At 44.4% G+C, this 14,058-nt stretch overlaps 7 protein-coding genes across 7 annotated transcripts; 3 read left to right on the top strand and 4 right to left on the bottom strand.

Annotated features, from left to right (window-relative positions):
• Positions 1-329: 329 nt before the first annotated feature.
• Positions 330-2,042, bottom strand: N7495_007122 (uncharacterized protein; the record flags this gene model as incomplete). Its single annotated transcript, XM_057209773.1, has 4 exons — positions 330-816; positions 870-1,207; positions 1,262-1,288; positions 1,572-2,042. The coding sequence occupies 4 exons, from the start codon at positions 2,040-2,042 to the stop codon at positions 330-332; spliced, it is 1,323 nt and encodes a 440-aa protein (XP_057063547.1).
• Positions 2,043-2,276: 234 nt separating this feature from the next.
• N7495_007121 (uncharacterized protein) lies at positions 2,277-2,808 on the top strand (the record flags this gene model as incomplete). Its single annotated transcript, XM_057209772.1, has 4 exons — positions 2,277-2,394; positions 2,448-2,550; positions 2,604-2,695; positions 2,765-2,808. 4 exons carry the CDS (start codon positions 2,277-2,279, stop codon positions 2,806-2,808), a joined length of 357 nt encoding a protein of 118 aa, XP_057063546.1.
• A 1,182-nt stretch (positions 2,809-3,990) lies between these two features.
• N7495_007120 (uncharacterized protein) lies at positions 3,991-6,796 on the bottom strand (the record flags this gene model as incomplete). Its single annotated transcript, XM_057209771.1, has 4 exons — positions 3,991-5,055; positions 5,111-5,610; positions 5,686-6,660; positions 6,715-6,796. 4 exons carry the CDS (start codon positions 6,794-6,796, stop codon positions 3,991-3,993), a joined length of 2,622 nt encoding a protein of 873 aa, XP_057063545.1.
• Positions 6,797-7,546: 750 nt separating this feature from the next.
• N7495_007119 (HNH endonuclease domain-containing protein) lies at positions 7,547-8,529 on the bottom strand (the record flags this gene model as incomplete). The annotated part of the gene is made up of 2 exons (XM_057209770.1): positions 7,547-8,141; positions 8,228-8,529. 2 exons carry the CDS (start codon positions 8,527-8,529, stop codon positions 7,547-7,549), a joined length of 897 nt encoding a protein of 298 aa, XP_057063544.1.
• Positions 8,530-10,243: 1,714 nt separating this feature from the next.
• N7495_007118 (uncharacterized protein) lies at positions 10,244-11,167 on the bottom strand (the record flags this gene model as incomplete). The annotated part of the gene is made up of 2 exons (XM_057209769.1): positions 10,244-10,942; positions 11,009-11,167. 2 exons carry the CDS (start codon positions 11,165-11,167, stop codon positions 10,244-10,246), a joined length of 858 nt encoding a protein of 285 aa, XP_057063543.1.
• A 641-nt stretch (positions 11,168-11,808) lies between these two features.
• On the top strand, positions 11,809-12,483 carry N7495_007117 (uncharacterized protein; the record flags this gene model as incomplete). The annotated part of the gene is made up of 2 exons (XM_057209768.1): positions 11,809-11,929; positions 11,978-12,483. 2 exons carry the CDS (start codon positions 11,809-11,811, stop codon positions 12,481-12,483), a joined length of 627 nt encoding a protein of 208 aa, XP_057063542.1.
• A 567-nt stretch (positions 12,484-13,050) lies between these two features.
• Positions 13,051-13,710, top strand: N7495_007116 (HNH endonuclease signature motif containing protein; the record flags this gene model as incomplete). The annotated part of the gene is made up of 2 exons (XM_057209767.1): positions 13,051-13,527; positions 13,561-13,710. The coding sequence occupies 2 exons, from the start codon at positions 13,051-13,053 to the stop codon at positions 13,708-13,710; spliced, it is 627 nt and encodes a 208-aa protein (XP_057063541.1).
• Between the last annotated feature and the right edge of the window lie 348 nt (positions 13,711-14,058).

Raw genomic sequence — 14,058 nt, 5'->3', positions numbered from 1 at the left:
GGTCTCAACAACACAGGAGACGTATCCGGTGTTCAATTCAGGTGTAACACAGTGCTTAATAGGCCAAAGGAAACCCTCGAAAAAGTACGACGCTTGGTTCTTAGAAGAATATGATAGTAAAGACCTGTTTAGACAATAATACTTTAATTTCCAGGCATGTATAGCCCGAATATCCAAAGGGGTGTGTGTTCATTGAACATGACCCTCAATTTAGTGATCAATATGATAAGCACGATGAAAACATCATGATACTGAATGGATAACTAGGTATATGGTTATCGTAGAGCACTTTTGATAAAAGCTAAACGAAAATAGAAAAGCCACCATCTTCATCCATCCACCTTGTCATCTTCATTGTGGTCGAAGTCGAAGTCATTTTCAAATTTATCATCATCTTTCTTGAAACCAAAGACAGCGACGACCTCTGGCTGGATAGGCAGTCCCTCCGTGGGGTCTTTTTCATCCCCAAAGACATGGAGACGCTCAAAGTCGATGATTGAGATTGATGGATTATTCCCATCGCCATGGTACAAGATTTTATGGGGTCCACAATCATACACGATAACCCCTAAAGCACGTATAGCCTTAACCGCCGCATTTAGCTGCGCCCTAATCCAGCCCCTGCGTTTGACGGTAGCATCTTTTAACCGATCACGAAGGGGCGTACCCTTCACCTTAGACATGATCATGGCAAATCCGAACGGGAAGAGCGAGGAGCAGCAAATATCACCGGCATTCTTTCCCTGAGGAAAGAATGGGTAGCCGCTGGGGTTCTGGTGGGGCAGTTCTTCATAGAATCGGCTTTCACTTAAGTAACTGGAATATTGTTAGCTTTTTGGGTAAAATTATAAATTATGATTAATACAAACCTGTCGTATTCGGAATCAACCCAGCATTTAACAACTACCTCCTCCCCATGCCAAATACCTTCAAAGACAGCCCTCCTCTTGTCATCCCACTTATCCTCGTTCACAGTGCCCTTGTGGATTTCGTCATTGTTGCCAGTCCACTGGATAACATGAGTCACATTAACCACGTCCTCGGCAATGCCATTTTTGCTAAAAAGAATAGTGCCATGGCCAATTGGCGAGGATTGGAGTGGATTGTAGCTTTCAGACCCGCGGTTCACAGGACCAACATCAACAGGTGGCTGAAGCCGATACGGAGATGGACATGATGACACATTGAAATTTGTAAACATAGGCTGCTGATTAAGTTAGAAAGCCTCTAATTTATGATAAAAAACATACCTCTTTCTCACTAAATCCAGAGGCTTCTTAATATGGGTCTGTAGCATTAGCCAGTAGTGCCAGAGCCATAACACATTGCTTAACGGATGGCATTGCTAAGCTGCCCGCTCGATGCCGGAGGACCGGCTGGCTGATCGAAAAATTTGTATCCGAGTCCCTTCTCAAAGAATAAGGTTGCATGGTAGGTTGATAATACACCATATGTGGTGCAGCTCTCGCGCATTTAGGCAATAAGCTGGCCTTAATATATATTATGTTAGTAACTTATCTAAATCAATAGTTAGTAATAGAATATATACCAATTTGTGGTTCAATCCGCACTAGCAGGATCGGGCTGAGCGGGCTAGAGAGACACGCAGCTAGATCAAATGTCCAGAACGTTTTCAATTCGATCTCCATGATAACAGAAGGGGGCATGACATCGCGTCTGGATAGAACGATGTCTGGAATTATAGTTGCCGGGGGATAAATTGCCTGTCGATCTCCAAAGCGAAGCGGTACTCTTACCGCGATCAGAACATTTATCACAGGGTCACATAGGTGCTTAGCGAAACGGCCGGTGAGTCCAGATTCACTTCCGATGATGTATTTATCGGTCGTATCATCGACTGGTACCATCACATCTAGGTCAACCGTCTGGAGCACGTCGTGGATCTCACTTGGGAAAGTTTTCCATTCAGTCAAGTTCGCAAGATTGAATTTAATTCCTGATATAGAATCAGATTCCGTGCCAAGTTCTCGTATTAAATACGGCAAGCGCCGGGCAAGCGATACCCTCGCTGGTTCGTTCATTTCGATATTCCAAACTGAGATTGGTGGTGATGCTAGGTTCCCTGTACAGGAAATCGGGTAAGAATTACGCGATTATTACATTTTCACATTACCTGCTTTACACAACTTTGAACCATGGTGACAATCCTTACTCACCTTTTTCTAGTACAATTTAGATGATTTTGTTCTAACTATGGTAAAGGCATATCTCGCACTAGGGAAACTATCAACTAGAACAGTGAACTAACTAGGCAAATGCGGATGGAGCTCAATAGTGAATGGGTTAAACTTGAGGGCATACTTGTCGCAAAATTCAAGCTGCTTCGAGAATCTGGAATTTTCAAGTTGAAGGGCTTGATATCTTATCTGACGGGTTAGTGTTCTTCATAAAGGATTTACTAATAGGTAAATTAACTTATGTCACAGTTAATAGATTCCCTTCTGCGACGCGGCATAGTATCGACCATCAAGCGGAAGAATTTGAGGATCGGACTATTGCATTAAAGACACGTTTGAAATTGAAGATTCGGTAAGTTAGTTCTTTTGTATAAATTCCTCTCAACTCCCTCTAACGATCGCTAGGTCAATTCCGGCAAAAGCTACCGAGATCAATGAAGCATCTTACATTTTCCAGGTAATGATGTCTGTGTACCAAGCTGTTTCCTCAGACAAAAGTAAGTGGAGTAAAGCAAAATAAAATTTCTTTAGATCCTTCAGATATACAAGTGTTAACTTCAACACAGAACCCATCGGGGAGCTGCATAGACACGATGAAGTTCAGAGATGAATTAAGAATAGAAGTATCCCGTAGTATCTCGAAAGCTATTTGCGAAGACCAGAGATATGCATCCCGCGAAGTGCTTGAAGAAACTTCAAAATGACTGAAAAGTTGTTTCATCATGGCTGATTTTGATTCTGTTGATTCGACGGAATTGGAGTATGAGAGCGAAAGAGAAGCTCCAGAGACACGGCTCAAACATGTCCAAGAAAAGCTTAAGGACTTGGAGCAGAGGCAAAGAGCAATACTGGAGATGATCTTTCAATTTTGATTCATAAGTCTCAAAAGATATCTCATATCATTTTCAGATCAATTTCAAGGAAAGAATCCGGCGTGACATTTGTACAACGCGCTCGAAATCAGTTTCACTTCTTTACTCTCTTCAATGCTTTAACTGTATTTTACGTGCCCTTTATGGTTACTCTGATCCACATTCTTGGCAGTATCTTGGTACGGTAATAAATAATGACATAAAAATAGCTATTGTATTACGTATGGGCTGTGCCCTAGAACTACTCACCTGCAAACAAACCAAACAGAAAGGCGATGTCAAAGGACCGATTATTTCAGCCATGAAAGTATTGGTGGGTTCATTTTCTTACTGATATACCCAGCCTACAAAGTGGGTTTTTTGGATACCTGTGTTAAACCATAGATGAGCAAAACATGTCTTAATTATGGTTACAATACTGTGGAAATTGAGCACAAAGAGTAAACCCTCTTGTCTCAACAGCGATAAAAACCAAGCCCGGTTGGTTAGTAGTGGAAGCCCGCTGAGGGGTTCATCGAAGGATGTTATGGGGGCACCGCGAAGAAATTATTTCTTATTAAAGTTGCGCACTTTTCTTCCAATGAGTGGACGAAATGATGTTTTTGATTGGGGTATTGCGAAATGCATGCGACCGCACAGTATTATAGTTCCTCGGAGTTTAGGTGTGTCAGGACGACCCATCTGAAAACTGCGGTGCTTCGGTTTCTGGCAGTCGAGGTAATTAGACACAGTAAGTTGTGTGTCTGATAATTCCCTGGTAGTTGACTAGGGGCATCAATGTATTGATCTACCGTAGCTATAAAATTATAAAGCTTAGTTTCATTCATCACATACTGTTCAAATACTTCTATTTGAAAGGCCGATTCATGAGAATAAGCGTGGGCAAGAAGAATGATGTCAAAATATGAGTAAACTGCCAATTAAACGCCAAGGATGGGATTCTTTTCAGTGAGCGCGAGAAATATGATGTGACCTGATGAACAGGCGATTGCCAAATTAGCTGATGACATGGCAAAGTGAGAACCGTCATACGGTCTATACTCAGAGGGTAACCATATGAAGTTGACCCCATTGTATGTTATCCAGCAATCGTCATGATTCAAGCCATATCTATATTGTACGGGCGATGAGATCGTATCATAAGGTATACGTGTGACAGAACCAACTGAACCTATATCAAACGTACCCTTACTTGTGTGCAGATGATTGAAAATTACATCGTCAAATTGAAGCAAGTGAGTGGAGCTGATATGGAGAGTGGATACGCTTTGGCCGGTGGCCGGATCCCAGATCCTGACTGTCTCATCACTGGACGCTGATGCGAGTCGGCTTCCATCTGATGACCAGGCTATCGACAAGACCAAATTAGTATGCCCCTCGAGAGTAGACACGCTCTGACCGGTGGCCGGATCCCAGATCCTGACTGTCTTATCATCAGACGCTGATGCGAGTCGGCTTCCATCTGGTGACCAGGCTATCGACCTGACCCAATCACTATGCCCCTCGAGAGTAGACACGCTCTGACCGGTGGCCGGATCCCAGATCCTGACTGTCTTATCAATGGACGCTGATGCGAGTCGGCTTCCATCTGGTGACCAGGCTATCGACCTGACCAAACCACTATGCCCCTCGAGAGTAGACACGCTCTGGCCGGTGGCCGGATCCCAGATCCTGACTGTCTTATCATGAGACGCTGATGCGAGTCGGCTTCCATCTGGTGACCAGGCAATTGAGTTGACCCCATCACTATGCCCATCCAGAGTATGTAGACAGAGACTCCAACTTTCCTCTACCAGTGGATAGTTCAAAATCCAATCTGGTCTCTCCTTCTGAAAAAAAAGACTTATAAGGCTTTTTGTTGGACTGAATAGAAGAGGCGAATAATACACTTGTAGAGGGCTGCTTTCAATTGCTGTCCTAAAATATCGAATGAACCTAGAGGCATCTTGAGCCAGAAGGAATATGGCTTGTGAGTTTGCATTTTCCTATTAAAGTAGGTTATTAGAACCGAGTATTATCCCTATATAGATAACTACATACCTGAAGTAATTTCTCAAGCTTTTGCATCGCTTGGATGCCAGTTGAAATGCACCCTAAAATACTAAGAGCCTCGAGCCAGTGAAGGTATTTCTCTTGTAGAAATTCATCCATACGACCTCTGTCGCTAAGGCTCAGGTCATAGAATTTGTTCCGCTCGCTATCTTGAAGATGGTCTATCCAGTAGACACACGCGTATTCTGCCGCTGCTAGTGGATTTGGGCTGGGTTGTCTCACGTCCTTAATTGAGAATCCAGGTAACTTGATGTCAAAGATATCACGTCGAAGCGTTTTGAACATCACCTCTAGACATCGCGAGAAAATTATGTGATGCTCAGCTCCTATACCTCTAGGAAGTATCTCATTTAAAGCTTCCCGAAGTAGAAAATCCTTTGCAGACTGATGGACGAATGTGATAGTATCTTCTCGTAACGTCAGAAATGAGCCACAGACTGCGATAATCTCTGAGAGGTAATCCTGGTCATCATAGTCATCATCCGGCACTTTAACAAGTGAACTTAGTTCGCTAAGCGTGATAGGTCGAAAAACCATTAATATGATAGCTAGTATCTGCTTACAAAGTGTAGCATCTTGTGACCGGCGAACCTGATCAATCATTCGGCCGTATAGAGCATTCAGTCCAGGAGGGAATGCTTCTAGCATATTGATAGCGTGCCTTGGTGGTGTCCCATCAAGTCTTTGGCAGATTAAGGCTACCCACAGAAATGTGCCTTGCGAGTTAAGTAATAAGTGATGGTAAATCCTATCGCGGATCCTATCTCTATATCCTTTGACTTTCGCTAAAATATCGACCTTATGTCGAATGAATTTATCCACAGCTTTGGACACAGATGCATCATTGAGCTCTAATGAGATTGGAGCTACTTGGCTTGCAATATTAAGACGCTCAATGATTTGAGGCCAGTTACGGCTAGAGACAATCCACTTTATCTGAGAGTGAACTGATGACTCCTGCACAATCAGGTCTAGAAGGTAACGAAGACCGTTCGTGCACTCGTCTAATGCATCAACGATCAAATAAGCTCTCTCTAAAGCAGGATCTTTTAGAATATCCGTGAAGATGCTCGAGAGTGCATTCCATGCATTTATGTCTTCAAAAAGGGCTTTCCCCGCTTGGTCGTACCGAGAGCGTACATAGAAGAGAAGGGACGGGTTCTTTTGGACGAGTAAATATATCAAACCACGTAGGACGGATGTGGCGCTATTAATTCGCACGTCGGTGGCTTGGCAGAAAAAGAACGAGACACTCGCGGTGTTTTCATGTAATTGTGTCAACTCATCGATGATACCGCACAGGAGCATTGTCTTGCCTTTGCCGGGATCGCCTCTGATCCAGAGGAGACGGTTGTTTTGGCTGTTTTGGCTGTTTTGGTTGTTTTGCCATTGTTGAAACTCGTCGTTGTCTAAGATCCAGCGGTATGAGTCCTTGAACAGCCCTCCGCTGGTATTCTGAATACGGCTTTTATCATCGTAAGGATTGGTCGTACGTAAATCCCGAAGACATGCTTGATTTAAAGACGTTTCTAGTTGAACTGGGTGGGGTTACGCATTAGTCACATCCTATTAAAGTCATGATTCCCACTTACCGAAGTTTGCAGTAATAGGGGCATAGTTATGAGCGACTTGAATTCCAGAGTTTGTGCCATTGTAGGATGTGGAAGCCGCCATGACTGTGGGCAGGTGGTTTAAGCAGGGAAGTAAACAATCAGATCTCCAGATACCCCACTATCAGGTGATCCATCTCGACGCGGAGCTGACCGTATTGATTTCGTAATCCAAATTAGCTCGAATGGCAAGTTCCCTTTTGGCTTGCTCCAGAAGTAGATACATAAGTGTAGCTCCCTATTATATTTCTTAGCTCCCTTGGAAAGAAACGGTCTAGTGTGATGAATCTTGAGGTTAACCGTTGACTGCGGAGTAACGATCGTATCCATGTTTCTGGTAATTGACCCACTCTGTTGTAATTTATTGTTACGATACATTTCGAGAATTCGTAACAAACTAAATCAAAAGAGACATCGCTACTAGGCGGAAACACCACGCACAATCATGGCAATTCCGCCGTCACCCTGTGTTATTCTATATCGGATATTGGATGCTTGAATGGTCACGTCTCTAAATTATGTACAAACAAGTATTATAGTTGGCTTTTGAGAGAAACGACTTCTTAAGATTATGGAAGTGGACTTAGTTCAAGCTACAAGCGACCGCAGAGATGCTGACGAAAAAAAATAATCAATTGCCTTTGTATTAATTATAAGCAAGGCCTAATTGATACCTCATTAAACTGCTCACTGTCAGGTATCCGGGCGCATTCGCCATTCTCGCCATGCGGGAAAGAGATTTCCTATTCAGCTCGCTCATTATCATCGTCCGGGATGTTATCGCGGAGAGGTCGGATATTTTCTGCAAGCATCGTCATCTATCCGCCTCTCTATCGAGGCCCTGTTGAATGGAGGCTGCAGTATGACTCATTATCACCCATGGCTCTCCGTCGTTCAGCAAGCTTGCAGGAGCTGACGGATGTGCAAGGCGCACCGCGAGCTTGTCTCCAGGCGCATCTTGACTCTGTGAAACGCCCTTGGGCTTTCCGCTTGAGGGTTTCTGAGGGCCAAGAGAACCGGAATGTGGGCGATCAGGAGCAGGAACGTTTCCGGGGCGTGACCAGCCGAACTTAAAAGGCTGCTGCTCCTGAGGCTGCTGCTCTGGTATTGGCGATTGTTCCATTGGCATCCATAGTCCTGGCTCAATTTCGGAATCAATCTGAAGATTTTGGAGCCATTCATCGATATCCGGATCGCCCTTGCCCTGCATCTCCAAGGTCTCTGCATACGCCGACATTGATGCAATTTGCGTGAGTGTCCACTGTATCTTGATTGCCGCATTAAACTTAGGCCCCTCGTCGGCCTCCATAAAGCCTCTAAAGGTGTGGCCAGTCTTGAGCGGATAGCCAGATGGTAAGTTCAAGCTCACAGAGATATCCCTCGAGCATTTCTTGAGCTGATAGTAGAGGCTATATTCGGACTCGTAGCTCTGCTGTTTATCAAGATTGATTTTTCATTGAAAACCACGTTCTTGGGTTGTGGAATCCAGTGAAACTGTAGCGTAACCACAATATTTCCATCGAAAGAACCTTCGACGCCGTGATACTTCAGCCCAAAGAGGGCCCTGGACCACCAGTTATGAAGGTTACTGCTCAAGCTTACCATATTCCACACCTTGTCTGCATCTCCTGGTGCTTTGTATGAATCGAGAACGTAATTCAAGATCTCATCATCAAATAGGGGTTTCATTGTCGGAAGGTAGTTGCCTCTAATTTCCTCACAAATGTTGAACGACTCACCCCAGGCGAAAGGTATAATATGGCAGCCTCTGGATATGCAGTCTGTGTGATGATGCATTTGTTCCAGTCGCGAGTAAGACATTCATTACGCTTCGTTTGGCTTCGATTGAGCAGCGTGTCGTCGTCGGCAGTAAAAATGGCCTTTTTTGTGACCGTCTTTTTCTTCGACTTTGAGCGCCCATTAAGGCAAGACTTCTTGCTACTGGGAGAACTAGAATGTTCCTGAAGAAGCCTCTTGATTGGGGATACCGAGGACTCTGCTTTACTGGGTCCGAGGAAAAAAGCCCTGATGAAAGGCGCCAAAGTTTTTAAAAATCAGAGGATTTCACCAGACTCCTGATTTCGGAGGTTTCTCAGTTTCTCAATGGGTGCGATAAGCATGGCAGAGAACTGCACATTGGTGAGTCTCGACTGTGACCCCCATGTGATCTCTTAAATGTCACTAATTAGCTCCAATCGTTCCTTATACTCATCAAGTGGTAAACGAGCATCAACCTTGGTAAAGGGGGTCTCATCCTCGAGGAACTCGATGAGAGAATCAAGTCTTTAGTGGTCTTGAGAGTTTTTCAAGAAGTTGTCCCGAGCTCTTCGATTCTCCCCCTGCTTGCACGTCGAGTTGAAGACATAGCGGCGGTTCACGGGATGAAATGGAGCGGGAATTGAGACGAAAAAGGAGTTTAAACCTCGAAGAGGGTGGAAGAAAAGGTAGTTGATGCGGCGAAGCAAGAATCCAATCCTTGTGGAGGAAGGAAAAAAAGGTAGCTGATGTGGTGAAGCACAGATCCAATGCTTGTGGAGGAAGGAAAAAAGGTAACTGATGTGGTGAAGCAAGGATCCAAAGCTCGACGAGGATGGAGGGGACAAGAACAGAAGATCTAAATCTCATCGAGGCTAGAGCGCAGAAGGATAACATATAGGAGTTGATACTCGTGGCAGAACAACAGCAGAAGAAGATTCGAACGTGAGGAAACTCGAAAAGAGGAAGTGCAGTCGTAAAGGAAAACCACATGTGTCATCATGGTGACCAGTATACCTTCGCGGTCAAGTAATTTAACTCATTCAAGCATTCAAGTGTTAGTAAGTATGCAACGAATCGTGATAACTTATTTAGTTCACGCTTATTTGAGTTTAAATCAAAAATGCTGAGTATTTTGGACTCTTATTCTAGCGTTATGGCAGTCATCATAGTTTAGTTGTAGTGTTGACTTAAGCGGGAAGTTGGCCATACAATCGTGCATTCGACACTTTTTGCTTCTATTAAACTATGTACTGCACTGCACTACTATGATATTGACCTCCTTGCGGTTTTGATCTTCTTCCACCGTATTCTCTGACCTCCAGGTTTACCTTTTCCTCTACTGTCTTCTGCAACCTCGATGAGGTTTGAATCTTCTACCACCCCCTCTTACTATCGATAAAAATATCTTGTTTTCCTTTTGACGAATGTTATTCTGTGCAGAACGCAATTTAATCTCCTCCTCTGCATGCTAGTTATTACCGGCATTTGGCCAAAGCTCCTTCTTTATTTCATCCAGATCTCGCTTACTCCGGCCAAGGCTCCCCAGCTTTTCTTTAAGCTCCCGCAACATCTCTTCAGCCTAACGCACCATCTCTTGAAGCTTTTTTTTCTGCGATCATTGATACGATCAAGTCGGAAAAGGTTACTGTGAACTGAAGGTAAAGCACCTATGATTATAGAGTGAAAAATATTGTATTTGCTAGTAGCATAAAAGTGCCGCCTTAACAATCAACCAATTTCATTAATCAATCTCTCAAAGTTGCTGAAGAATACCGTCAAGATCGACGAAGCTCTCCACGACCAGATCACCCCAGAATTCACTGCCGATTATTTGGACCTGGGCCTCGAGAACTGCCCGCGGAATTGAGCGATATTGCATGCTATTGATACATCCATTCTGTCCCAGAATAATACCAGAGCGTATTTTAGGGACCGCTTCCCTTTCAAAGACGGTTGCAATTGTTTCGAGGCTCAAGATAGAATTTGAAAATTCCAGGAGAAGACCGACCTGTACTCGAGGATTTCCATGATGGCGGTGGGGCGCATTGATTGGGTCTGTGTGTAGGTAATGGACGAAACCAGGAGAGAGCATATCGGCTGTGATAATTGTCTTATAAGCTCCGGTGTCACAGAGGAGGGGGATATCGGACATCTCCACTCGAGGATCTCCGTCATCCCAGTCGGCAGCAGAGACCACTACGCTGCCACGAATCAATGCCAGTCTCTTCTCTGTGAAAGTGGCTCGGAGTTGTAGGATATATGGGTCCCGCGGAGGTATCTGGTTCTCGGGTCCACAAAACTTTGCCTTGAAGGCAGCACGACGATGTCCCAAGACAGGCTCTGGCATAGGCTCAAATCTCAACTTTTCAGATGTTCGAATAGGCAGGTTCGATGATGATGTTCCAATCACATTCAGTGGGTTATCTGGCGTAACTCCATATAGTGGGGAATTCTCCAAACCATTTCTCCGAAGAGCTTGGCGCCAGGGTTAGTTGCTTGAAGGGAGCATAATTCCAACAGGGAGCTCGCGAACCTGCTCTGCAGTTGCGAGCAAGGCTTGCTCAAAGGTTGCAGTATTTCGATGGAGAAATACAGAAACATTGCCGTGTCTGTATTGCAAAATTCGATCCACGACATCCAGGATAGTACTGGCAGTGTATTCATTCATTCGATCCATGGGGATCTCTATCCTGTGGGAGTAGGAAGGCAATGAAGATGGTGAGGAAAAAGGGAAGGAGAGTAACTCCTTCATCTACATGGTAGGTTCCACAACAACGGGCGCTAAGTCCACATTAGGCTTAGCACTTATACTAATAAGTACTGTAGTGGGGAGCTCTATACAGTCGTCATATGTAGACCCTATAAGCGGTCACGTCGAGGTGACCCATTCTCGTTACATTCTCAACTCCTCCTTCCTCATATCTTCTTCTTCCTCACCCCTCAAAATGGATTCACTTTCGCCCACCATGTTCCCCTCCAGCTCTCCGAATGATCCTCAACTACGCCGGTCATCTCGACAGATACCATCCAAAACCCCCTCAGAGCCTCCCGATTTTCAAAAGAGGATATCTTGTCCAGTGTTTGAGAACGAAAGTGATTTTCTCGAATTTTTGAGTGCCATAATCCAAAAGAGTAAAGGAACTTCAACTTTTTCTTCAACGATGTGAACCCTCTTTGGGGATCCTCCGCATTTTTCTTTCTCGACCGCCAGAGTTTCAAAGCTCAGTAAGTCAAAAGCCCCTGGAAGCTATGGTCATTGGCCTAATATGTTTAATTAGTATTACCTGGGATCCAACCCGCAGGACTCTACAGCTCAAGATGCCCACTCCGGGCCATGACTCACCCGCAGGGTGGTTTATCCAAACTTTGCGGAGGTGGGAGCGCAATAGAAGCTTGACTTTAAATGAAAGCAACTGTATCTACTTTAATGTTGGCACCGGTATGTTTATTCAGGCACGTTAAACGGGGCTCTACTGATAACTCATAGATATCAAATTCACACAGGGTCCGTATCAGGGTGCCTGTAAACAACCGGATGGATGTTTTATTCCTATTGATCTTACCGGAGCTTTTCGTAATTGGAGTGGCCAGTTAGAATACATGCCGACCATGGCAATTGAGTGTGGATGGAGTGAATCATACCCCGAGCTGCAAGATGATGCAAATAGGCTCCTCATTGGCGGTAATGGAAATATCCGAGTGGTATTCCTGGTGGTCTGGAATTTTCAGGTTTCAGGTGTCGCTTGCCGAATCGAAAAATGGTCTCTAGATAGGGCTGGCATGCCAAGAATCAAACAGCCTGTTCAGATCGTTTTTCCTGCACCCGACCCCCCTGTGCCCCAACATTTCACTGTCACATTCAAGGACCTTTGGGGTGCAAATTTAGCACATTTTCCGGACCGGCTGGCCACTAATCAACATGTGTTTGATGTCTCTGAGTTCCGGATTATCGCCGAGAATACTCTCGTGGCAAAAGGTCTCTACCCAGCATAGCTTTTTCCCTTTTTTTGCTTTCTTTTTTTCGCTTTATGAGTTATGAGGTTATCACGAAGTAAATGAGCTATGCAATAAAGTCATGGCTTATTCCATTATTTCCGATCCTGATAACCTTGGAAACAATTGCAAAGAGGTTTTGAGAGTGCTAGAGGGAAGAAGCTGAGTGGAGAAATAATCAAGTGGGTCCTGAAGAGGCTGAAAAAGCTTAGTAGAAGAAGTGGGGCTACGGAGGCGCAGGAGACAAAACTCCTGATTCTCCAGGTTTCATAATTTGGCAACGTCTTGTATACTGCTTTATGAATATTCGATGCAGTGTATGACAGATACTGGTGGAGTTCTACGACGAACTTGATGAAAATATCATTAAATCTTACATCCAATTTCGCTAACGCATTATGAAGTACTTTATGTTCTATCATATGTTGAAGGAAAAGGATGATCGAAACCGTTCTAAAGATTCTAGGAGGTTCGTTCTCCATCCTAATTCTCGTACGGTGATTAGCTCTCTATTGCATGATGTTCTTAAAGTGGCTTCTTCGGGATAAGATTTGTTGTATTTCTGGCATGCCGGTACCGGCCTGGCAGTATAACGTGTGGCACGGGTTTGAAGCCGCTCACATTTTCCCCCTTGCCAAAGAAACTTTGTGGAACCAATGGGGTTTCAATCGCTGGATTACCAACGGAGCAACAGGCAGACATATAAATTCAATCAACTCTATCCAAAACGGATTTTTGATTAGCTCCATGCTTCACGATTCATTCGACCATTTTCATGTATCCGTCAATCATGATGATGGGTACAAAATTACAACCCTTATTCCTTGCCCCCTTTCTGTTGATAGGCGAATTATGGAACCGATTTGCCGCGACCCCAACAACCCAAATCGGATATCTGACAATCTCTTGCGGTGGCATATCCGCCAGGCCGTCCTGGTTAATATGAGAGGCGCCGGGGAGCCTAGTTGGGACAGTGACTTCCCTCCTGGCAGAGACATGATGCAAGTCATCCGTTCTGGCCCTCTACCAGAGGAACAGATGGAAGTTGAGCTCTGGAGCTGACTCGCAAGCCTGGAGATTCAACAAGCTATGGAAGAAGAGGATTCGCAGGACGAAACAAGAAGCATGGAGAGTCAACAAGCTAGGGATGATGAAGAGGATTCGCAGGACGAAACAAGAAGCATGGAAGAGACAAGCATCATGGACTCGGAGGCTATCGATGTCTGAGTACTCACTCTTGTATTATTATTAATCAGGCTTGTATCGTTGTAGTTTGTATTATTAGTTTGTATTATTGGTGAAGGAGATGGGATGTTGAGAAAGGTAAATGGTAGTAGCGTATTTCATGGTAAGGACAGAGAGGTATTCGTAGTATAGTCGATTGTATTGAATATGGTAGATGTCGAATCAGATCACCGACAATTTGGTCCTTTCCCATAAAAGAGAGCCATTCATCCGTAAGTTCATGCCACAACTTCAATACCCATTCGGGGATATGGGTAGTAACGAGGAATTCATAAAATGCGGTCACTTCTCTAATGGCTTCATCGCGGTCATATGGCATCTTGAGATTAC

The sequence above is a fragment of the Penicillium taxi genome (assembly GCF_028828555.1).
Source record: "Penicillium taxi strain IBT 34144 chromosome Unknown utg000004l_segment0_segment0, whole genome shotgun sequence".
Lineage (NCBI taxonomy): Eukaryota > Fungi > Ascomycota > Eurotiomycetes > Eurotiales > Aspergillaceae > Penicillium > Penicillium taxi.
This window is presented reverse-complemented; position numbering and strand designations above follow the sequence as displayed.